Here is a 27,113-nt window from a genome sequence, read left to right on the forward strand (position 1 = left end):
GCCCAGATTTCTATTGTCATGTCAGTGTACTCGTTGTCCAACGTTCTATTGTCATGTCGGTGTACTCGTTGTCCAGATTTATATTGTCATGTCAGTGTACTCGTTGTCCAGCGTTCTATTGCCATGTCGATGTACTCGTTGTCCAGCGTTCTATTGATATGTCGATGTTCTCGTTGTCCAACGTTCTATTGTCATGTCGGTGTACTCGTTGTCCAGGTTTATATTGTCATGTCAGTGTACTCGTTGTCCAGCGTTCTATTGCCATGTCGGTGTACACGTTGTCCAGCGTTCTATTGATATGTCGATGTACTGGTTGTCCAACGTTCTATTGTCATGTCGGTGTTCTTGTTGTCCAGCTTTCTATTGTTCAGGGCCGATATTCACAGAGCTCCGTAGGGAAATTTTAACACCATGGCTAATTTCAGATCAGGTTTTCGGTTAGAAATCTAATGTTGTCAGCTTTAAAAGGTTGAAATATCAATCGATGTAGCAAAATGTTCCTGTTTGAACATATGAATGTTTAAATACTTGAAAATAACATAGCCAGATACTAAAGGCATTTCATTAATTTTAAGACTTTCCTTAGCTTTTCCTAAAAAAATTGTCAATATAAACCCAGAACTGAGAAGGTAATTATTTCACAAAGAAATGTCGATGAATATTAACCGAACGCCCTAATGATAAACATAAATTTTAAGACAATTAATGAAATGCAAAACAGCTATTTTTTATCTGCTTGTTTAAAGTGAGAATATCATTACTTGAAAAAACATTACTAGGACATTTATCCACCAAATGAAGAAGATCAGTTGAATAAGAATTCTGTAGTACGACTGTGCACATATTTATTCAAATCAGTTGACCAAAAAAGAAAAGGCATCTGTCTAAATATTGGCAAAACAACATTATTTAAAGTACAAATGGCTCATAATAAAGGGCCAATTAGTGTATTTCTGTTTCTCTTTAAACACAATAATCAGGTCAAAGTTTCAGGATGTATTCAAAGCACCTTTGGAGATAAAGTAGGTCGCTATTTTCTTAACACTATAAGCAACTAAATATATCGTAAATATTACTTGTATACTTAAAATGGTAATCATAACATCTTATGTAGTGATTTAAAATGATAGTTGAAATGTCAACTTATTTTTTTTAGGGACAATGTAAACAAGGAAACCTAAAATTTATAGCTAACCGATAAGTGTTTGAAACGCTTTTAATGCATACTTTTTATAAACGATTGAATACTTTACACATTTACTCCACATCAACTTAACTAGAATAGCTTATTTATAAAGTGCGTACATGTAGGCTTTGAAAAGTGTATATAGGCAGAATTTAATTCAACAAATACAGATCATGAACACATATATTAATTTTCCAAATGGAATGGAAGGTAAAAAACACATGCAACAAAATTAGCATTGAATTTCTCAAAGAGCACTCAGATAGTTCCAATCAACGAAACGTTTTTGTTTTTGGTCAGACAAACAGACAGATTTTTTTTACATATCTATGCATATAAAGCTGATATCTCCCAAGTTCACCTTACACCATATTATAACATGTATTAAGTCTAACTTGTAAAAGACTTTTTAAGAATTTTAGATGCAGCCTTTCTAAGTCTTTTGACTTAGTATATCCCCAAACTTCTGCTCCATCATTGATGATAGAGCCAACAAAGGCATCAAACACTTGACAAAGAGTACTATGCTTCAAAACATAGTCCTGACATTTACAAAGTAAAACATTCATGGCTTTAGCCCTTTACCAACTAAATATTCTTAATTAAGATTAAAACTACCAGTATAATTATGAATAACTACTAAATAGTTAAAATCACTAACAACTTCTATTGGCTGACTTTTTTAGGTCCACTACTCTGAGGTCAGTAATACACCTCGCTTACGAAAAACCATAATTTTGGTCTTATTTATGTTAACCTGCAATCCCAAATTGTTGCAGTAAGTGTGCAAATGGTCTAAATGGTTTTGAAATTATGTTGGATTTTTACCTATAATAGGCTTGTCGTCCGCAAACAAAAGTAATAAAATCATAACATCATCTAATTTATGCCTGCATTTATATCATCTTGGAGATAAAGATCTAAGTCCTCAACAAAGAGAGAAAAAAGCAAAGGGGACATTATCTCCCCTTGACGCAAGCCTATTGAGTAAGAGAAATAATCAGAAAATGAAGAAAAATGACTTAACACATGATTTAACATTGTTATACATATCTCTAACAACTCGTAAAACATAACCCCGATTCAAACCTTTTCAACCATCGACCGTTTCTATAAATAGAATCAAAACATTTCAATATGTCGTCAAATATAACATACATACGTTTATTTTCATATAGTTTCTGAACTAATGACTGAAGTATAAATATTGCATCTTTAGTTGTATACTCCGTAAATCAAATACAAAGTTGTTAACAGCACAAACGTTGAAAACATCTGAAATATCGTACATGCTACAATGTAACTATAACAAGAGCTGTGTTTGTGAAACACAATGCCCCCTTCTGCGCTTTGAAGCCGCACGGCAGCTTGTTTAGAAAAAATGACATTTGACCTTGAAGGATGACCTTGACCTTTCACCACTCAAAATGTGCAGCTCCATGAGATACACATGCATGCCAAAATTCAAGTTGTTATCTTCAATATTGCAAAAGTTATGACCAAGGTTAAAGTTTTGGGACACACACATACAATGACAGACAGACAGGCCCAAAACAATATACCCCCGATCATTCGATCTGGGGGCATAAAAAGACCTTTTCAAGTGGGGACATAAAAATCTCCAAAACATCAGTAATCATACGAACAGAAGTGAACATCAGGTACCACAATTGTTTTGAAAGTAAAGTACCGTCATTAACACTAATGTGAACGTGTAATATGTATATAGAGAATAATAGGTTAGTGTTGATTATAGATCAGGTTTATCATGCGAGGCTTAGAAAACAAAAAGCACGAGCCTTGGCGAGTGCTTTTTCGTTTTCGTGCCGAGCATGATGAACCTGATCTATAATCAACACTGACCTATTATTCTATTTATCCCACTTTTTATTCAGTAAACTTTTTTTATTTAAACAAAATAAGTTTTCACGAGTGTTTGTCGTACTTTGATAATGACTGTAGTGTAACCAAGGTCAGTGTATTACTCCGCGTTCCAAAAATAACCGCTGATCAAATAATCATTTTTTTAAATCAGAATATCGTTCTGTAACAAAGTGTCGAGCGTTATTAATTACAATTTTAATCATATTGAATTGCAAATCTTTAAGTTTTATGATATCAATATGACATTAAGTTGTTATATACAAGGAACTACATTTGTTTACAACGTAGCCTAACACCACACACAATTCACTTTCGATATCAAACTATCGAGTCGATCACGAGGTGCACATTATTTGCTTCTTTGTTATAATATGTGGTTATTTCGTGACGAAATAACAAAGATTACTTGGATTTAAGCTAATTATATACATTAACATTTTGAATGTTGAAAGTGGCACCAAAGAATTGTGAGGCAAAGTTGTTCGAACGCTGGTGAACCGTGAAGTGACTGGGTGGGGCGAACATCAAGATCAACTTGTTCGACGGTAGACAGTGGTTGTCTAGGCTGCATTTCGGCCATAGTTTCGGTTCGTGAAGGTGTACAAGAGGAACTGTTGGATTGTTACATTTACTGGACTGAGCAAGAATGAACACTTTTGCAGCTGTTCAACAGATATGTTGGAATAATTGGTTAATGACTGGACATTTGTGTGCCCTGTTATTGCCATGGTTTCAGTGGGTGGATATTTGTATTTCGAAATTTTTGGACCAGGAATTTGCGAACTGAGTGGTTCGTTATTCTCTTGTGCTTGAGAAAGCCGGAGTCTTTTGCCATGGCCTTCAGCATCTGACCTAACTTGTTGACACCCAATTGTTGACGCAAGAATCACCGGGATGCAGTGTCATTTGTGCGTATTGCCAGGTAGAAAAGATGCTTTGAAGAAAAATCAGATGGATGCATATCCGAGTACAGCTTGTAAATTAACACAGGATTTCTTGGTCCAGACGATTGTTTTCTACGGTCAAAGGGGAGCAACTCGCACTGACTTCTTCAAAGGGGAGCAACAACAACAGAACCTATTTGCATAGTGTTAAATTTACCTAATACTTGAGGTTTCAATAAAAATAAATGACAAAAAAACACGTTTTTTGCTACTTTCCTTTGTTTTAAGGTCATTAAGATTGACAAACATTTGAGATTGTTTTTATTATTGATGCACTTGGCAAACACAGGTGACGAGGTGCGTGGGAAAAAGTAGTCCCGGTTCGGCAGTTGATGACGTCATTTCGTGCCATTGATTATAGCCTTGCCGTTGATTATAGATGAAATTTAATAAACGGGGCTTCAATCAACCGATTTCGCTGTAAAAGTGGGATAAAATAATATTTGGCTTTTAAACCTTGGCAATTTGCTATATATGACTAAGGCAGTTGTCGCCCATAGATCAAGGAAAGGATATATTTTAAAAAAGATCATCACTCGATAGAACATAGAACTAAGAAAGTTTTGAATACGTTTATGATACTCAACTTCAATGTATTATGGAATGAAGTCAATAATAATAGATTAATACATATATTAAGCAGTATTCACAAAATGGACAAGAAACGTTTATACACTAAAACTTATAATGCCGTCACGCCGACATAGGTTTCTCAAATGTAGGCATATACGACCGGGTAATAACTTGTTTTGCCGTTTACATTTTGATATATTAGTATGCCTTATACAATTTTACATTACACTATGCCTTATACATTGTTATATGTTTATATGAATTATGCATATTTTAATGTTAGTGTGTATCATGTATATCGTCCATCACTTCCGGTCAGTCGCAGCAGTCCTGTTTATCATGTTTTCGGACTTGTTTGTCTGTCAACCGGATACTGGTGATCATGTTGTCGCGTCGGAGCTGAAACGGCACAAGCACATGGTTATTCGTGGCTGTTCTGTGTAAAAATGTTTTACATTGTTATAAGATTAAACTTATCGAAAGCATCATAGTACAAAAAAGAGCGCAATTACATACTGATTTCCGACACTTCTGGCTGACATTGATTTCACCCGCATACACATTCGACATAGTGGTAGAGTCTTGACAATTAAATTGAATTAATTCAGCATTTTTATTTTGTATCTTCAAGAATCGCTTGAAGGTAGTCATGGGGTACTCGTGTCGTAAAGATTAAACTGCGAAACACCCATAAACACATGGTTAAGTTATAGAGAAAGCAAATCTTTTTATTTGGCAAATGATGTTGTTTGACCTTTTATCTCTTAGTATGAACTTGACCTTTAGATAGCCACGTCCCATATTGATGAGCATTAGTGCTAAGAAATAAATAAAAACGTAAGTTCATGGGGAACTTAAATCCCTAAAAGCCATATTTTACAATAAAGCGCTGTATAAGTGTGACTTGGACTCTGAAGTAAACTGGTAAGTGTGTCCACGCGATATGCCTTCTTATATAGGTGAACATACGTACCAAGTACTTTCGATATCCTGCAATGCATGGGTAAGTAACAGTCAGTTTCGGGACAGACAAATAGACCGACTTATCGACGGACACGGGTAATTAACAGCCCCCCAAGGACAACCACCATTACCATCCGGTAGGCGATTATTAGTAGATGCTAAATGATGGTATGTATACCAATACCAAACGACTTTATTCCCATGTTTTCGTACTTACCCGTTCTCTGTTGGTGAATATTTTATTCACCAGCGTAACAAACGCCTCCTCAACTTTATAACCAGTTTTGGCACTGACCTCGATGAAATCGAGCTCAAGAGATTTCGTTACCTGGCAAAGATAGTATTAATTATTTAAACAGCAATCTAAATGCTTAATATTCGCTATATATTCGCTGCTATCGTCACAATATTACGGTTTAAGATTTACCATTCATACGTACAGGATTAATAATAAAGTTAACTCAAATAAAATAAAAACTTCATGAGTATTGTTTGAATGTGCACTTACCTCCGTTACTTCTTTATTTGTTAGTTTCTTCATGTCCTCGTCGAGATCCATCTTGTTACCAACCAGTATCTTTTCGGGCTTTATTTCGCAATTCTAAAAGACAAAAGCCATGGATATCGTTCAGTTAACAACGCGCAAAACTTCGCACTTTGATTATAGATAAAATCAATGTAAATAACCACATATATGACATAAAAACACAACAACATACACAATAGCTATTTATTAATGATGGTTGCACTATTTTAACTCTGTATAAGTTGCTAAAGAGCCTTAGCTGTTCAATTAGATGTTAGCACTCTTTCATATCTTCCAGAGAATTACGTGTTTGATACGATGTAAACACTCTGTTACTCGTGTTGCGCCGTATATCTAAAGTAAATGTAAACAGATCTGTCGCCGTTTCTAGAGCCTTACCTATTAATTAACATGTAACTCGTTCACTCAATCCACGGTCTTACTTGTTCAATCAGATGTACAGGGAATCACTATTTCATTCGCTCGAAAGCCTTACCTGTTTAATTTGGTGTAACCACTATTTTACTGGTTCCCGAGCCTTACATGATCAATTAAGTGTAACTACTCTTGGCCGCGTTCCAGATCCTAACATGTTCAATGAGATGCAACCACTCTTTCACTGGTACCCGAGCCTTACATGTTCAATTAGGTGTAACTACTCTAGGATGAGTTCCAGATCCTAACTTGTTCAATGAGCTGTAACCACTCTTTCACTGGTACCCGAGCCTTACATGTTCATTTAGGTGTAACTACTCTAGGATTAGTTCCAGATCCTAACCTGTTTAATGAACTGTAACCACTCTTTCACTCGCTGCTGGGTGTCTGCTCGATTGAAGTCGAACACGAGCATGACCCCCATGGCATCGCGGTAAATACTGCGGACTATGGTCTTCATGTTGGATTGACCCATTGAGTCACTGTAAAGGGAATAATGGTTTCAAATCATTCAGTTCAGCGTCCTTTTTAAAAAGGGGTCTTTTCACAGATTTTGGCATGTATTGGAGTTTGTCATTAAATGCTTTATATTGATAAATGTAAGCACGGGATCTTAAAATCTCAAAAAAATATTAAAGAAACAAAATAGGAACCCTAAACTGGGCTCGAACCATAGACCCCTGGAGTAAAAGTATATCGCTTAGACCACTAGGCCATCCGTGCTCAAACGTTGAGTGATGTATTTAATACTTTACATAAGCCATTTTGGAAGTATCACAAAATATAACGACAACAACAGAACTCTCCAAATTATTCAATCGTTTCGCGTTGCAACGCTATATAATTTTTAGGTTGTTATATCGTCAAAAAATGCATATAATTGATATTTTAGAGCATGATAAATGTTCAGTTGTACTGTTTCCTCACAAATACCCTAACTACAACGTAAATTTGCGAATATGAAACTTATTTTGAATTTGTCAAATTACCAAAACGTGAAAAGGCCCCTTTATAATACAAAGCGGAAACAAAAATTAAAATAAGGCTATCAGTATTGTCATCATCATGATAATGAACAGCAGCGACAACAGCACGGTTGCCAGTTGTTATCAGCATCTGTGGAAATAAAGAGTTAAACCCTAACTTTGATTCCTAATTTTCTTTACGTCAGCATACATTTTAGTGAGGTTTTGTTTGTGCGTGTGTGTGTGTGTGTGTGTGTGTGTGCGTGCGTGCGTGCGTGTGCGTGTCTGTGTGTGTTTTGTGGTGAGGGGGGTACATTTAAAACTAAATTAAAATTAAAACTTCTTTAAATAAAACAAGAGCGAACTTGCATAGGTGGGTGATCACATGCTGGTTAATATATCAGCCCTCTAACAGCAATACTGTTAAGTTACCCGCAACACTAGTAAACAATAATGTTTTTTAAGAAAAACGGACAATACGTCCCGTTGTGTCAAACACATACGAACTAAAATATGGATGTAAGCAATTACACGTGGGTTTAAATATGTTTGTGGAGTTTCAGAACTCCAGCGACAATGTTTGTAAGTTATGTGCGACACAAGTCAAACAAGTAATGTTTCACTTTAAATTAAGCAATAACTCTGTTTATGTCGAAAACAATCCGATCCAATTAATGGAGGGGAGCAAGTTAACATGCCCATTGATTTGTTTGACAAAATTTGTTCCTCTAGCAACAATACTTATTTTGTCATGCGCGGCAGAAAAATCGGATTGAGGGACGGACGGACGGAGTTACGGACGGGCGAGGGCAACTCTACATGTCCACCAACAAAGTGAAGGAATGGCATAGAGACTTAACAATAACCATCCCTCCTTCTTAAACATTATAATTAAGTGTTGGTAATAACCATCACTCCTTCTTTAACATTATAATTAAGTGTTGGTTATAACCATCACTCCTTCTTTAACATTATAATTAAGTGTTGGTAATAACCATCACTCCTTCTATAATATTATAATTAAGTGTTGGTAATAACCATCACTCCTTCTTTAACATTATAATTAAGTGTTGGTAATAACCATCACTCCTTCTTTAACATTATAATTAAGTGTTGGTTATAACCATCACTCCTTCTTTAACATTATAATTAAGTGTTGGTAATAACCATCACTCCTTCTTCTATTATAATTAAGTGTTGGTAATAACCATTACTCCTTCTTTAACATTATAATTAAGTGTTGGTAATAACCATCACTCCTTCTCCATCACTCCTTCTATAACATTATAATTAAGTGTTGGTAATAACCATCACTCCTTCTTTTACATTATAATTAAGTGTTGGTAATAACCATCACTCCTTCTTTAACATTATAATTAAGTGTTAGTTTCAAACAGCAAGCATTATTATGTGTAGAAAGCATAGGCAAAAGAGTTTATTTACGTACGCCTTATTTAATATATTTTCAGAAACCCACCACTAGAATTGTCTAACAAAGGATTTGTGTACTTACTATAAGACCAGTCTCACCGGATTAGATTCTACCTCCATATCTTTCAAAAAGTATTCAGCCCCTGTTAACATATAAGAAAATATGAACATATTAAATACAATCCGATTTTATACACCTTCATATGCAAAGGAAACTATGATAGAATACAGATATTTTATGTCTAAGGTAGTGGCTGCAATAATTCGTCATCGCCCCGTCTTTCAAATCTTGCAGTGTTCCGCTTTTTACAGTAGCCTCAAAACTCGATAAAAACACGCGTTTCTAAGAGGTAAAGTCTCCCCCCTCCCCCTTCCTTAAAACAATAAATTAAAAAAATCCCAACCACTCATATTATTGCCGATTGGCATATTCATTAAAAATGCTCAGCGCTGGATACATTTGTTGTTTTTCACTTGCTCATTTTTTCGAGACGTTGAATAATTTCAATAAAATTTGACGGCCTAGTCCGATTGCCTATTGGGGAATACCTGCATTCGTCGCAATCGGATTATACTGATAAAACGCAAAATACATATAGACATAACGTTATACACTTAATATACACCCCAAATCAGCTGATATGCCGACGAAGAGTATAATGATGCAAAACGATCTATTATAGTTCTACACTAAATAATATTATATTATACTGTACATATTCTTGATTGATTGATAAGAATCTAAAGCCACAAGGGGGCTATATGTTCACAACTAACCCGAAACCCTGGGAAGTACCTGTAACCTGATTTCCTCCTAAAAATAAGAGCAGATGACCCAAAACTTTGCACTGTGATTGACAAGATAATATGAACACATTTTAAATGAATGTAGCAAACACAATAAGGTAAAAGTTACAATTTTGTCATTATAAGAGGTAAGTTTCACAGCAGAAATTAGTTCATTATATCTAAAAATGTAACCACATAACTATGATAAATGTACTTGATGGATGTATGCATGCAATTATCGGAATGAAAGCCTGAGTTATAATTATCTGAGCTTTTTATCTTCAATAGAGCTAGTTGTCGATTTTTGTCGGTGTGAATCAATTCGTTATTTAAGCAATATCTCCAGCTTTGGTTTAAACATATTTATTCAACAATGTGTTTTACAACATAAATTAATAAACGCATCTAAAGTTTATATGATTTGAACGATAGCTATGCTAGTAGGGTTCTTTTCCCCAGCTTTAATGGCCCATAAAATGTGACGACCCGTAATTATTACCGATTTATAAATAATTTTTGCATATTTTATTTATAAAGGTTATAAAAAAAGTATATATATGCTATTGGACATTACCATAAAAAATGAGCAATACAACTTGTTTCTAGCTCAAAATACAGTGTCCTCCAAGTCAATTGTGTTTACAAACAATCAGTTAATTTACATCACTGTTTACTCAATCATGCCGAGCGATTCCGAGCCGGTTTTCCGATAACACATTTTGATTGGTCGGCACAAGACATTGCGTACACCTATCTTACCGAACTCATGTTCTCTTTCTTTATTTACGAGGATATTGTGTTGTTTGTATTTCGTCATCAATATATGCGTACTATACGAAACAAGCCGAGGAACCTCGAACATGTACAGAAATTGCAAAGTTGTAAACATTTCTTCAAATAATGAAACGGGTATATCTTCCATAATTCTTGACAACGCACCTAAGCTGTTTTATTATCATTTTTTATGCCTGAGTAACGGAAATCCGGTAAAAATTAGACTAATTTATATGCAGAATAATTGGATTTGTCACCTTTTACGAGCCTTAAAACCATCTAGTATATTGAAATCAATAATTTGGGAAATTTTCTCTCTCTCTCTCTGTCTGTCTGTCTGTCTCTCTCTGTCTGTCACTGTCTGTCTGTCTCTTTCTGTCTCTGTCTGTCTGTCTGTCTCTTATGTCATGTCAGTGTACTCGTTGTACAGCATTTTATTGTCATGTTGGTGTACTCGTTGTCCAACGTTCTATTATCATGTCGGTGTACTCGTTGTCCAACGTTCTATTATCATGTCGGTGTACTCGTTGTCCAACGTTCTATTGTCATGTCGGTGTTTTCGTTGTCCAGCTTTCTATTGTCATGTCAGTGTACTCGTTGTCCAACGTTCTATTGTCATGTTAGTGTACCCGTTGTACAACGTTCTATTGTCATGTCGGTTTAGTCGTTGTCTAGCTTTCTACTGTTCAGGGCCGATATTCACAGAGCTCCGTAGGGAAATTTTAACATCAGGGCTAATTTCAGATCAGGTGTCAGTTAGAAATCAAATGTTGCCAGCTTAAAAAGGTTGAAATATAAATCGATGTAGCAAAATGTTCCTGTTTGAAACATATGAATCTTTAAAAACTTGAAAAAAACATAGCCAGATACCTAAGGTATTTCATTGATTTTAAGAATTTCCTTTTCCTAAAAATATTTGTCACTATGTACATGTACCCAGAACTGAGAAGGTAATTATTCCACAAAGAAATGTCGATGAATATTAACCGAACGGCCTTTTGATAAACATACATTTTAAGACAATTAATTCAATACAAAACAGCTATATTTTATCTGCTTGTTTAAAGTTATAATATCATTACTTGAAATAACATTTCTATGACATTTATCCACTAAGATAAATCAAATGAAGTAGATCAGTTGGATTAGAATTCTGTAGTACGCCTGCGCACATATTTATTCAAAGCAGTTGACCCCAAAAGAAAAGGCATCTGTCGAAATATTGGCAAAACAACATTTGTAAGTACATATTGCGCATAATAAAGGGTCAATTAGTGTATTTCTCTTTCTCTTAAAACACAATAATCAGGTCAAAGTTTGAGGATGTATTCAAAGAACCTTTGGAGATAAAGAAGGTCGCTATTTTCTGAACACTAAGCAACTAAATATATCGCAAATATTACTTGTATACATAAAATGGTAATCATAACATCTTATGTAGTTTTTTGTAAATGAAAGTTGAAATGTCGACTTATTTCTTTTAGGGACAATGTAAACAAGGAAACCTAAAATTTATAGCTAACCGATGAGTGTCTGAAACGCTTTTAATGCATAATTTTGATAAACGATTAAATAATTTACACATTAACTCCACATTAACTTAACTAGAAATGCTAATTTAAAAAAATGCGTATATGTAGGCTTTGAAGTGTAAATAGGCAGAAATTAATTCTACAAATGCAGATCGTGATCACATATATTTATTTTCCAAATGGAATGAAATATAGAAAACACATAAAACAAAATAACTAAATTAGCATTCTCAAAGAACACTCAGCTAGTTCCAATAAACGAAACGTTTTTGTATTTAGTCAGACAGACAGACAGACAGAATTTTTTATTCGAGACTTCTACAAAGAACATCGTTTATATATATACATACAATCGCACATATGTATTGTCACGTGATTATATACACAAAATAAATAAGAAGACAGAATGATACAAAAAAACATAAACAATCTTCTTTTTTTTTAAATATGATTGTTACAAATGCAGTTGGAAATATATGACATACATCATAAGTATACAGGAGATTAATATATTATGATATATCATTCATCAGTCTTGATCGTAAAATGGCTCGTTTTTGACAAACGGTGACAGATTAATAAGTTCCATTTTATCCATCGTTTTAAACAAATTCAAATACATGTGTATTTATAAACACATGGTTTGATATAATAGCTGTTGTTTATGTATTGTTTTTATAAAATCATTATACGTAGGGCATATACAAATAAAATGAAATTCATCCTCAATGTCATTTAAATTACAGAACATGCAGTATCTTACAGATCTTCCCTCTACATTTCTAGCGTATCTACCCGTTTGAATTCTCAAAGGGTGTACAAATAAACGTAATCTACTAACATATGCTCTTAATGATTGTGGTAGAATATTTAGATATGTTTCATATACTGGAGATGCTTTAAACTGCCTATACATATCCATCATAGAGCTTTCGTTCACAGCATTGCACTACTTAAGTTTAAAAGAGTCAACAATTTTACATTTAAATACAAACAGAAATGTTTTCATATCAAAAGCATGCGCATTTTCGACTACATCTGGAAAACCATAATCACTTAACATCTTTTTAACAATATATACCCAATTTTAAACTTTTTTGACAATATTTAACGGCTTCGTTGTATACATATTTTAAAATTATGCTGTCGCTTGACTGCAGCTTAAACCAATATTTCAGTATACGTACATATCTATGTATTATAAAGCGGATATCTCCCAAGTTCGACATACACCATATTATTACATGTATTAAGTCCAACTTTTAATAGACGTTTTAAGAATTTTAGATGCAGCCTATTTAAGTCTTTTGACTTAGTTTATCCTCAAACTTCTGCTCCATAATTGATGATAGAGCCAACAAAGGCATCACACAATTGAACAAGAGTACTAGGCTTCAATTCATAATCCTGACATTTACAAAATAAAACATGCATGGCCTTTAGCCCTTTACCAACTAAATATTCTTGATTAAGATTAAAACTACCAGTATAAATTTAGAACAACTCCTAAATAGTTAATATCACTAACAACTTCTATTGGCTGACTATTGTAGGTTCGCTTCTCTGAGGTCAGTAATACACCTACCGGTAGCTTACGAAAAACCATAGTTTTGGTCTTCTTTATGTTAACCTGCAATCCCCAATTGTCGCAGTACGTGTGCAAATGAGTTTAAATGGTTTTTAATTTCTGTTGGATTTTTACCTATAATAGCCATGTGGTCAGTAAACAAAGTAATAAAATCATAGCATCATATACATGTATGCCTGCATTAATATCATATTGGAGATAAAGTTTCAAGTCCTCAACAAAGAGAGTAAATAGCAAAGGGGACATTACCTCCCCTTGACGCAAGCCTACTGAGTATGAGAAATAATCAGCAAATAAAGAAAATGACTTAACACATGATTTAACATTGTTAAACATATATCTTATAACTCGTAAAATTTTACCCTGAATTCCCGATTTTATGAAACATTTTCAACCAAAGACCGTTTCTATAAATAGAAATAAAACATTTCAACATGTCGACATATATAACATACGGACATTTATTTTCAAACATATAGTTCTGAACTAATGACTGAAGTAAAAATATTGCATCTTTAGTTGTTAACTCCGAAAAATAAATACAAAGTTGTTAACAGCACAAACGTTGCAAACATCTGCGTACATGATCATACAATGTAACTATATATAACAAGAGCTGTGTTTGTGAAACACAGTGCCCCCTACTGCGCTTTCAAGCCGCACGGCAGATATTTTAGAAAAAAAATGAACTTTGACTTTGAAGAATGACATTGACCTTTCACCACTCAAAATGTGCAGCTCTATGAGACACACATGCATATTAAATTGCTATCTTCAATACTGCAAACGTTATGACCAAGGTTAAAGTTGTGGGACACACACATACAATGACAGACAGACAGGCAAAAAACAATATACCCCCGATCATTCGATCCGGGGCCATTAAAATACCTTTTCAAGTGGGGACATAAAAGTCACCAAAAAAAATCAGTAATGAAACGAACAGAAGTGTACATCAGGTACCACAATTGTTTTGAAAGTAAAGTACCGTCATTACCACTAATTGTGAACGTGTAATATGTATATGGCTTGTAACTCTTAGCAATTTGCGATGTATGACTAAGGCAGTTGTCGCCCATAGATCAAGGAAAAGTTATATTTTTAAAAAGATCACCACTCGATAGAATTGAGAACTAAGAAAGTTTTTAATACGTTTATAATACTCCACTTTAATGTATTATGGAATGAAATCAAGAAAAATCGATGTATACATATATTAAACAGTATTCACAAAATGGACAAGAAACGTTTATACACTAAATCTTATAATGCCGTCACGCCGACATAGGTTTCTCAAACGTATGCATATACGACCGGGCAATTACTTGCTTTGCCGTTTACATTTTGGTATGATAGTATGCCTTATACAATTTCATATTACAATATGCCTTATACATTTTATATGTTAATATGCCTTATGCATATGTGTAGGTTAGTGTGCATCATGTATATCGTCGATCACTTCCGGTCAGTCGCAGCAGTCCGGTTTATGCAGATTTCTGTTTCGGACTGGTTTGTCTGTCAACCGGATACTGGTGATCATGTTGTCGCGGCGGAGCTGAAACGGCACAAGTACCAGGGTGCAGAATCAACGGCAGGGGTTTACACACGGGCAAGACAAAATGTAATCACACCGTTAACAACTTTATTTTTGCAAGTTATTGAAATACATTTGCAAAATTATTTAGTTCGTAAGAGGCAGTTTTTCTTGCAGTTTGTGCCGATGTTTTAAGGTTAAAGAATACATCATTGAATACGTCTGAAATCATTGACGAAATTTCACGTTCCGTGAAACATAACCGTCTAGTACAAAACGAATTTTGAACATGAATACAAGAATAAAGTAAATCTGATGTTTTCACATTGCCATAAGCAGCATAAAAACCTGTCTTTTATGCACTAGTTGAAATTCTTAACAAACATTGTTTAAAAAAGTTATTTGAAATAAAGCACCACTAACCGTCGTGAATAAAATCTATTAAAGTTAAAAGGTGGAACCACCTAAAGACACGTGATCCTGAACCCGTACGTGGCTGTTCTGACTGACATTGATAACACCCGCATACACATTCGACAATTAATTCAGCATTTTTATTTTGTATCTTCAAGAATCGCTTGATTGTAGTCATGTGGTAATCGTGTCGTAAAGTTTAAACTGCGTTCCACCCATAAACACACGGTTCAGTTATGGAGAAACAATCTTTTGTATTTGACAAGTAATGCTGTTTGACCTTTTATCTCTTAGTATGACCTTGACCTTGAGATAACCACGTGTTTCTTGTACGAAGCACACTGCCCCATATAGATGAGCATTAGTGCTAAGTAATTTAAAAACGTATGAAGAACTTAATTAAATCCATACAAGCCATATTTTAGAATAAAGTGCTGTTTTTTTTTTGTATTTCGATCTTTTACCTCAAAGTTTTACTTTCACTTTAGGTGGCCACATGTTCGCTGCTCATAACACTGCATCTTCTACAGGTGAACATTTTAAATAAAATCAATATTAGTACATGGTCGGACGGGTCACCTTAAAGTGCAGATAAACTGTTAGTATTATGACAACATTCGCTTATTTTGACTTAACATTTATTCATGACCTTCAATGCTTGTCAACTTTCACATCGAAGTGTGACTTGGACTCTGAGGTAAACCGGCAAGTTTTTCGACGCGATATGCCCTCTTATAAAGCGAACATGCAGTACCAATTAATTTCTATATCCTGCAATACATGGGTTAATAACCTTCCGTTTCTGGACAAACAAACAGATCGACTTATCGACGGACACGGGTAACTAGCCCCCAAGGACAACCACCATCACCATCCGGTAGGGGATTATAGGTAGATGCTTAATGACAGGTATATATACAAATACCAAACGACTATATTCCCATGTTTTGCAACTTACCCGTTTTCTGTTGATGAATATGTTATTCACCAGCGTTACAAACGCCTCCTCAACATTATAACCAGTTTTAGCACTGACCTCGATGAAATCGAGCTCAAGAGATTTCGCTACCTGGCAAAGATAGTATTAATTATTTAAACAGCAAAATAAAGGCTAAATATGTCCCTATATATTCGCTTCTATCGTCACAATATACGGTTTAAGATTTACTTAAGCATACGTATTAATAACAAAGTCAACTCAAATAAAATAAAAACTTCATGAGTATTGTTTGAATGTGAAATTACCTCCGTTACTTCTTTATTCGTTAGTTTCTTCATGCCCTCGTCAAGATCCATCTTGTTACCAACCAGTATCTTTTCGGGCTCTATATCGCAATTCTAAGACAAAAGCCATGGACATCGTTCAGTAAACAATGCGCAAAACTTCGCAGTTTGAAAATAGATAAAATCAATGTAAATAACCGCATATATGCACAAAAACACATCAACATACACAATAGCTATTTATTAATGACGGTGGCACTATATTAACACTGTATAGGTTGCTAAAGAGCCCTAGCTGTAAGCACTCTTTCACATCTTCCAGAGAATTACGTGTTTGATAAGATGTAAACACTCCGTTACTCGTTTTGCGCCTTAGGTCTAAAGTAAATGTAAACGGGTCTGTCGCCGTTTCTAGAGCCTTACCTGTTCAGTACCATGTAAGTCGTTCATCCATTACGCGGTCTTACTTGTTCAATCAGATGTACCAATCTCTTGCACGACGGTTACATTACATTCACCTCTGTGTTGGGCTCAGAACGGACTATTGTTATGAAAGCGTCTCATTCATGTCATGATCATACCAAGCGTTCATCATTGAGGTTACAGTATACTAAACAATCTCTTGCACGACGGTTACATTGCATTCAATGCATTAAAGAAAACCATCTCATACCATGATATCTTATATCAGTCTTAATTTATTATTATAAAATTGATATGGTATTTTGTTGTTAAGAAACCAACATACATACACACGTCGAAGCAATTCCTAACGTCACTCAATAAACATTATGTTCACTTATTTACATATGTAAAGTGCGTGGAATGATTCGATCTGCGTAAATGGGCAATGCAAATAGTTCCAAAGATTTGCATTAAAACTTGCAAGTATTTGCACGATTTATCGTACATTTAAAAGTCATATTTCTTAATTTAATGCATGCGATCTTAAATATCCAATCAAATATACATTGAATGCGTTTGTTCGGTTTTAGCTATTTTATAGACAAAATGGCGTGCTGAGCCTTTCGCAGAGTTGTATGTGAGAGCAAGGAACGACAACTCTGCGTGGAGATTGCAGATGTACAGGTAATTACTATTTCATTCGCTCGAAAGCCTTACCTGTTTAATATGGTGTAACCACTATTTCACTGGTTCCCGAGCCTTACATGATCAATTAAGTGTAACTACTCTTGGCCGCGTTCCAGATCCTAACATGTTCAATGAGATGTAACCACTCTTTTATTGGTACCCGAGCCTTACATGTTCAATTAGGTGTAACTACTCTAAGATGAGTTACAGACCCTAACCTGTTCAATGAGCTGTAACCACTCTTTCACTGGTACCCGAGCCTTACATGTTCATTTAGGTGTAACTACTCTAGGATTAGCTCCAGATCCTAACCTGTTCAATGAGCTGTAACCACTCTTTCACTCGCTGCAGGGTGTCTGCTCGATTGAAGTCGAACACGAGCATGACCCCCATGGCATCGCGGTAAATACTGCGGACTATGGTCTTCATGTTGGACTGACCCATTGAGTCACTGTTAAGGTAAGAATGGTTTCAAATCATTCAGTTCAGCGTCCTTTTTAAAAAGGGGCCTTTTCACAGATTTTGGCATGTATTGGAGTTTGTCATTAAATGCCTTATATTGATAAATGTAAACACGGGATCTTAAAATCTAAAAAAAAATCTTAAAGAAACAAAATAGGAACCCTAAACTGGGCTCGAACCATAGACCCCTGGAGTAAAAGTATATCGCTTAGACCACTAGGCCATCCGTGTTCATACGTTGAGTGATGTATTTAATACATAAGCCATTTGGGTAGAATCACAAATTATAACAACAACAACAGAACTCTCCAAATTATTCAATCGCTTCGCGTTGCAACGCTTTATAATTTTCAGGTTGTTATATTGTCAAAAAATGCATATAATTGATATTTTAGAGCATGATAAATGTTCAGTTGTACTGTCTACTCACAAATATCCTTACTACAACGTAAATTTGCGAATATGAAACTTTTTTTTGAATTTGTCAATTTACCAAAACGTGAAAAGGCCCCTTTTATAATACAAAGCGGAAACAAAAATTAAAATAAGGCTATCAGTATTGTCGTCATCATGATAATAAACAGCAGCGACAACAGCACGGTTGCCAGTTGTTATCTGTGGAAATAAAGAGTTAAACCCTAATTTTGATTCCTAACTTTCTTTACGTCAGCATAAATTTAAGTGATGTTTTGTGTGTGTGTGTGTGTGTGTGAGGGTGTGTGTGTGTGTGTGTGTGTGTGTGTGTGTGTGTGTGTGTGTGTGTGTGTGTGTGTGTGTGCGTGCGTGCGTGAGTGCGTGCGTGCGTGCGTGCGTGCGTGTGTGTGTGTGTGTGTGTTTAGGGGGGGGGGGGGGGGTTACATTTAAAACTAAATTAAAATTAAAACTTCTTTAAATAAAACAAGAGCGAACATACATAGGTGGGTGATCGCATGCTGGTTACTATATCAGCCTTCTAGCAGCAATACTGTAAAGTTACCCGCAACACTAGGAAACAATAATGTTTTTTAAGAAAAACGGACAATACGTCCCGTTGTGTCAAACACATACGAACTAAAATATGGATGTAAGCAATTACACACCCCAGGAAACCCGATACCTTGCGGGTCGTGTAATACAATAGGGGACAGTGCTGTACATTTTGGCATGAACTTACATAGGGTAATTAAATTGGAAAAATTAAACTTTTCAAAGTCCAATTTGAAACAACTGTGTATTTACATTGGTAAAAAAGGTATTGGCCTACATGTAGAAAAAAACCTGACAAATTTGCTTAAAAAATGAGCGAAATGTGGCTCCCTGAAGTAGAATATCGGGCAAAACGGGCCATGTTGCAGGCATTTAGGGAAGGAAAAAACTACTTTAATTTGCAAGCCACTACAATAATTAAAGGATGTATACAAACTTTCACATGTCTGCCATAACCTCTCAGCAGGGTTTCTCCAGAAGACTATTTATTGTGGAGAAATTTGCGTTTTTAAGGACCATATTGGGAAAACGTTGATACCATCTGGGGAAGACCAGGAAACCATATGTGGGCAGTGACTTTATAATTCTTTTTCAGCCATTTTGTTGCAATTTCTTTGCTTTGTAGAGGCCTACAGAAAGTGTAAGTGGGCACATATGCATTCAATTGTACTTTTAATACTTTATATATGATCAATAGTGCCTTTTCAACACTCTCGAGTTTTATTTCTTTTTACCCACACTATTTTGGAAAATATAAAGAAGTACTTGACTGCTTTGTCGCATACATTAATTGGTTAGGTTCATAAAAATGATGTCTTAATAAGTGTATATGGGGGTTTTATTTATAATATGTATGTGGCGTGTTCTGAGACTTTTGGTGCTAATTCGGCAAGTGTTATAATGAGAAAAACTCATTTGAAATGAAGTCGCTAAACTTGCGCTTAATTTTGTTTAGATTGCCTTAAGTTTTCTGTGATTTTACTGTTAAGCGTATTTAAGAAACATTAAAATCGGCATAGACTGGCATTGGAAAGAATTGTCTATCAAACAAGATAATAGCTGACTTGTTACTCCCTTTTTAACGAATTTGGCCATTGCTAGTTTATAGCCGCAAACAAGACTTCAACACATGACGTTGATACCGATTTTATACATTTAACCACACAAAGTAACAGTTGATTAAAAATATAACACTTACCTTGTTCACAGACAAGTTTAATCATTGTCATGAATTCTTGAAGGATATTTGCTGGAAAACTTAACACATAAGTTATTAAATGATTACACTTGTAGTCATTTGTTAAAACATAATGTTTTTGTTATTTTAAGTGTTAAAATTTCAACGTAATTCCCTATGTGTTCGATAACTGGTTCGTCCACCATATTGTCAATAATAACCGCAAGGGGAGTTAGACAGTATAGATAGATAGATAGATATCTGACCTTCTTGAGAAGAAGTTTGATAAGTTATTAATACCACACCGCCAGAAAACACTAAGCATGTTTGCTAATGCATGTGATATATTAAGAGGATGAAATGCAACACTGTGCAAAAGCAACTTTTCCTGTCTACCCCACTTGCAGATGTAATAATGCAAGTTGCCAACCAAAATGGGTACAAATAAAAGCTCATATTACAGCTAGTTGCTGTAAATAATTAACAATCACAAGCAGTCTTTAATTTTGTGCAATGACAATGATAGACTTTAGAGTAACAATAGCTCTCATGTTGATATAATATGTTTGAATGTTGAAGACATTTTACCTATACTCCCTTTATTACAGTATGCATTTTTAATAATTTATATTCCATTCCACCTGTGATCATAACAGTATGTGTTGCGCAAAATGTATTGATGCATCTACATATGAGGTTTTTAGAACCCAGGAAGGGCCAATGTAATGTTTCTTTATCAGAGAACACAGTGACCTTTGACCTAATGGCCAAATAATGTAGTGTGATAATGTTAAAATCATTTAGGTCAGGTGTATCTACACAGGAAGTCTGAAGATTGCAGATGGAAGCATTTTTGTTCTGAAGACAACATTAAAGTTTTCTATTAGCGGTTGAAGTGACATTGACATATGACCTTGTGATCTGTCACTTGATTTGACCTGTAAAACTCATAGAGGTGCATCAATATATGAATTTTGAAGGATGTACGTGGAAGCACTTCCATTATACAGTTATAAAGTGATAAAGTTTTCTATAAGAGATTTAAGTGACCTTGACCTATGACCTAGTGACCTAAAAGACGGTGGGGTGTATATATAAAGCTAATAAGGTTGCATCAACATATGAAGTTTGAATGTTGTATGTTTATTTGTTCAAAATTTATTTCATGAAAATAAATCGGGCGGACAAACGAACAAAAAATCGGGATGGGACGTTACATACTGGGACAGAGACGGTCGGGACAAACTGATTCCTATATAGCCCCCAAACAGACTTTGTTGCGGTATAATAATGTGTGTGTGGGGGGGGGGGGGGAGGCAACACTAGCATTGTGATAGCTGTTTTACATATCTAAAGTGGACATTGAATAACCACATTATACATAAGACAAAGGATTCAAGTGTCTGAAATGATGTTGGATGAAAGCCAAATAATATCATTGAATGTATAAAAAAGCATTCAAAGTTCATTTGTATGCATATGTGCCCACATTCACTTACTATAGGCCCCTACAAAGCAAAAAAAAAATGCATTAAAATGGCGGAAAATTAGGTTTTTTGTCACGAAAAAGAATTATAAAGTCACTGCCCACATATGGTTTCCTGGTCTTCCCCAGATGGTATCAATGATTTCCCAACATGGTCGTTAAAAACGCAAATTTCTCCACAATAAATAGTTTTCTGGAGAAACCCTGCTGAGAGGTAATTGTAGACATGTGAAAGTTTGTATATATCCTTTAATAATGGTAGTGGCTTGCAAATTAAAGCAGTTCTTTTCTCCCTTAAATGCCTGAACATGGCCCGTTTTGTCCAATCTTCTACTTCAGGGAGCCACATTTCGCTCATTTGTTAAGAAAAATTGTCAGGATTTTTTTCTACATGTAGGCCAATACCTTTGTTATCAATGTTAAAACACAGTTGTTTCAAATTGGGCTTTGAAAAGTTTAATTTTTCCAATTTAATTACCCTATGTAAGTTCATGCCAAAATGCACAGCACTGTCCCCTATGGTATTACACGACCCGCAAGGTATCGGGTTTCCTGGGGTGTTACAAGTGGGTTTAAATATGTTTGTGAAGTTTCAGAACTCCAGCGACAATGTTTGTGAGTTATGTGCGACACAAGTCAAACAAGTAATGTTTCACTTTAAATTAAGCAATAACTCTGGTTATGTCGAAAACAATCCGATCAAATTAATGGAGGGTAGCAAGTTAACATGCCCAATGATTTGTTCGACAAAATTTGTTCCTCTAGCAACAATACTTATTTTGTCATGCGCGGCAGAAAAATCGGATTGAGGGACGGACGGACGGAGTTACGGACGGACGAGGGCAACTCTACATGCCCACCAACAAAGTGAAGGAATGGCATAGAGACTTAAAAATAACCATCACTCCTTCTTTAACATTATAATTTAGTGTTGGTAATAACCATCACTCCTTCTTTAACATTATAATTAAGTGTTGGTAATAACCATCACTCCTTCTTTAACATTATAATTAAGTGTTGGTAATAACCATCACTCCTTCTTTAACATTATAATTAAGTGTTGGTAATAACCATCACTCCTTCTTTAACATTATAATTAAGTGTTGGTAATAACCATCACTCCTTCTTTAACATTATAATTAAGTGTTGGTAATAACCATCACTCCTTCTTTAACATTATAATTAAGAGTTGGTAATAACCAGCACTCCTTCTTTAACATTATAATTAAGTGTTGTTAATAACCATCACTCATTCTTTAACATTATAATTAAGTGTTGATAATAACCATTACTCCTTCTTTAACATTATATTAAGTGTTGGTAATAACCATCACTTCTTCTTTAACATTATAATTAAGAGTTGGTTATAACCATCACTCCTTCTTTAACATTATAATTAAGTGTTGGTAATAACCATCACTCCTTCTTTACTTAAGTATTGGCAATAACCATCACTCCTTCTATAACATTATAATTAAGTGTTAGTTTCAAACAGCAAGCATTAGTATGTGTAGAAAGCATAGGCAAAAGAGTTTATTTACGTACGCATTATTTAATATATTTTCAGAAACCCACCACTAGAATTGTCTAACAAAGGATTTATGTACTTACTATAAGACCAGTCTCACCGGGTTAGATTCTACCTCCATATCTTTCAAAAAGAATTCAGCCCCTGTTAAGATATAAGAAAATATGAACATATTAAATACAATCCGATTTTATACACCGGCATATGCAAAGGAAACTATGATAGAATACAGATATTTTATGTCTAAGGTAGTGGCTGCAATAATTCGTCATCGCCCCGTCTTTAAAATTTTGCAGTGTTCCGCTTTTGACAGTAGCCTCAAAACTCGATAAAAACACGCGTTTCTAAGAGGTAAAGTCTCCCCCCTCCCCCTTCCTTAAAACAATAAATTACAAAAATCCCAACCACTCATATTATTGCCGATTGGCATATTCATTAAAAATGCTCAGCGTTGGATACATTTGTTGTTTTTCACTTGCTCATTTTTTCGAGACGGTGAATAATTTCAATAAATTTTGACGGCCTAGTCCGATTGCCTATAGGGGAATACCTGAATTCGTCGCAATCGGATTATACTGCTAAAACGCAAACTACATATAGACATAACGTTATACACTTAATATACACCCCAAATCAGCTGATATGCCGACGAAGAGTGTGATGATGCAAAACGATCTATTATAGTTCTACACTAAATAATATTATATTATACTGTACATATTCTTGATAGATTGATAAGAATATAAAGCCACAAGGGGGCTATATTTTCACAATTAACCCGAAACCCTGGAAAGTCCCTGTAACCTGATTTCCTTCCAAAAATAAGAGCAGATGACCCAATCCATTGTTAGGGATAAACAACTGAGAGGGTTTTGTATTTGCAATCCAATTATTAAAAGTGTAATGCAAATGAGTTCCGCTCTGAGAAAACGGGGTTTAATGCATGTACGAAAAGTGTGGTTAAAAAGTAGTCTGTGTACCACACACAAGCTAATCGGGGACGAGATATTCCGAATAAATGGGATTTTCGCTAAGACGAGACTTCCTTTAAAATTAAAAATTGATAAAAGCGGAAAGAGTCGTCCTAAAATAACCTGCGCAGGCTGATCTGGGTCTACACTTAACATACATGCATTAATCTTCCTTTTCCAAGAGCGCCACTGAATTTTACCATGTGTTTGAATATAGTGCGGACAGTAACTTCCTTTAATGAAGCGGTTCAGGAGAGACGACTTGCCGACGCACTGGTCACCCAACAGGACTATCTTGTAGGTGAGATGACCAGGAAATTGCATTCTCGCTGGTCGCTGTATTTCAGATGGGAACAATTTGATTTTAACTAGTCCTAGTAAATACATAATTAAATAGTCAAATATTAAGGGATTTTACTGCCACTTCTATTAAGATCTACGAGGTATGCGAATAAACATTTAGAAAGATCGTTCAGTGCGGTATGCACACCTACGCACTTAAGGAATTTGATATTTTGTAGGTCGTACATGCGTAAGACAATTAATGGCGATATGCATTTTACAAAAAAAAACATAGTTACAACTTCCTATTTGATTAACAATTGGCCAAATAAGTTCAAAACAATTTGTATATGTATAACATAGATCAAAGAGTTGATAACAATTACAAGTATTAATTCGGTTACACATATACTCACGTGATGATGTAATTATGTCAAGATGGCCGAACCTAGTAATGCATATCGTTCTGTTTCGAAAATTTGAATTGCACATGTGGTTCTTTTGAGCATCATTTAGGAAAAAATCAATAAGAAAAATACTAATTAAAATAGTGAAAGAATATTATATAGATTCGATTTTTAATTTAAATCCAAAAAGTCGCGACCTAACAGATAAGCAGACTAAACCACGTATTACGTCCGCGTTTAAATTAGTCGTTGCTTTTAAAGCCAAACAAGAAGAAAAGTTTTACCTCAAAGTATTAAGTATACATAGTAAAAAGGTAAACTTTATAATCCCAAAGTTCACAATGATTCACGAAACACAATGACCGTAAATGTCATTACTAGTATTTCACGTGATATTGATTGCTATCGAATGGTATTTATACCTGGGTGAATACAAGTACGACATCATTGGATATCATGTTTATTTATACACTAGGTTTGTTATCTTTAAAGTGACACTTTCGTCAGTTTCGAGAGTCATTGGTTACGGCAACTGAACTCATTTTTGGACCAATTACAGGTCTTACAAAGTTAAAAGGTTTGTGTGAAAATGGGTGCTATTCCGCAGCAGATAAAAGAGCGTTAATATTGTCTCATTTGATCAAGCTACTTGATGTTTTTTTTTTTAATCAATAACGCAATAGATTTATACTCATAACTCTTATTTGATTGCTTGATGTATTTCATTAATAGTGATTGTAATAACATAAAATAATTATTGAAATTAAAAAAAAGTTTGTGTGAGGATCGTTTCAGAATCGAAATAATATTTGCTTTCAATCAATCAATAAAAGGCCACCCCTTTAGGTTGAACTGTAAATGCGTTAAAATACTTAGAAATAGCATGTATCTTAGTATCAGATCATACTCTTTTTGATGTTGATGTAAGCCATTTTATATACATGTTTAATTGTATAGGTGTTTTATATCTCGTATCTATTTTCGTATCAATAGAACGCGTAACATGATAACGCGAACTTATCATTTTAATTACGGTACTAAAATAGAATTGTTGGGTCAATAACAAAATTGCCCGTGCTTGTTTACAAAATAAACAATCCACAGTTCCCGATTCTGCTCAAAGCATAGTTAAATCGAATTATCTTTAAAATTTCACAAAAGTTTTTATATTAATAATTATTATACCTTAATTTCATTCACAATGCTTAACTCCCATAGGCCATCGTGACATAGAAATACTGTCAGTCCCAGAGGGAAAAAAATTACTGTCCAAAAAATACTGTCGCCCGCTGAAAATACTGTCGCCCGCTACCTATATATACGGTGGCATAGAGGTGACATTCACTCCTCTTTTTTTAAATTGCACTCCTCTTTTTTTCTATCTCGTGGCCACAAGTTAGCTTAGTCGGGATCTCGAGATCTCGAAATAGAAAAAAGCACTCCTCTTTTTTTCTATAAAAGAGGAGAGAATTTTCGTTATCTCGAGATCCCGAGTTAGTCAGCAAATCAAATTTTGCGTAACATGTGTAAACATTCTGTACGCATCTATATAGCTGGTCAAAGCAGGCAAGGCTCTGATATAACTGCTACTACTGCTACTGCTACTTCTACTGCTACTTCTTCTATTACTTCTACTACTACTACTACTACTACTACTACTACTACTACTACTACTACTACTACTACTACTACTACTACTACTACTACTACTACTACTACTTCTACTACTACTACTACTACTACTACTACTACTACTACTACTACTACTACTACTACTACTACTACTACTACTACTACTACTACTACTACTACTTCTACTACTTCTACTACTACTACTACTACTACTACTACCACTACTACTACTACTACTACTACTACATATATATATATATATATATATATATATATATATATATATATATATTCTGTCGCCCGCTACCTTAGCACTCACGTGCGTAATGGTTAAATATTATACTG

General features: G+C 34.8%; 1 protein-coding gene across 5 annotated transcripts; it reads right to left on the reverse strand.

Moving 5' to 3' along the window:
* Nucleotides 1–4,575: 4,575 nt before the first annotated feature.
* On the reverse strand, nucleotides 4,576–25,620 carry LOC127877010 (ras-related protein Rab-13-like). 5 transcript variants are annotated; one of them, XM_052422582.1, is made up of 7 exons: nucleotides 25,559–25,620; nucleotides 24,648–24,783; nucleotides 23,560–23,620; nucleotides 18,170–18,308; nucleotides 6,059–6,151; nucleotides 5,768–5,878; nucleotides 4,576–4,986 (listed from the first exon to the last, which is right to left on the reverse strand). In XM_052422582.1, the coding sequence occupies exons 1-7, from the start codon at nucleotides 25,592–25,594 to the stop codon at nucleotides 4,903–4,905; spliced, it is 660 nt and encodes a 219-aa protein (XP_052278542.1). In that variant the 5' UTR covers nucleotides 25,595–25,620; the 3' UTR covers nucleotides 4,576–4,902. The 5 variants fall into 5 exon arrangements, with proteins under 5 accessions (XP_052278542.1, XP_052278541.1, XP_052278543.1 ...); XM_052422581.1 differs by lacking the exons at nucleotides 4,576–4,986; nucleotides 5,768–5,878; nucleotides 6,059–6,151 and adding exons at nucleotides 14,038–15,148; nucleotides 16,500–16,610; nucleotides 16,787–16,879 and having other exon boundaries at nucleotides 25,559–25,613; XM_052422583.1 differs by lacking the exons at nucleotides 4,576–4,986; nucleotides 5,768–5,878; nucleotides 6,059–6,151 and adding exons at nucleotides 14,038–15,148; nucleotides 16,500–16,610; nucleotides 16,787–16,879 and having other exon boundaries at nucleotides 25,421–25,564.
* Nucleotides 25,621–27,113: the final 1,493 nt, after the last annotated feature.

The sequence above is a fragment of the Dreissena polymorpha genome, chromosome 4 (assembly GCF_020536995.1).
Source record: "Dreissena polymorpha isolate Duluth1 chromosome 4, UMN_Dpol_1.0, whole genome shotgun sequence".
Taxonomy (NCBI): Eukaryota; Metazoa; Mollusca; class Bivalvia; order Myida; family Dreissenidae; genus Dreissena; species Dreissena polymorpha.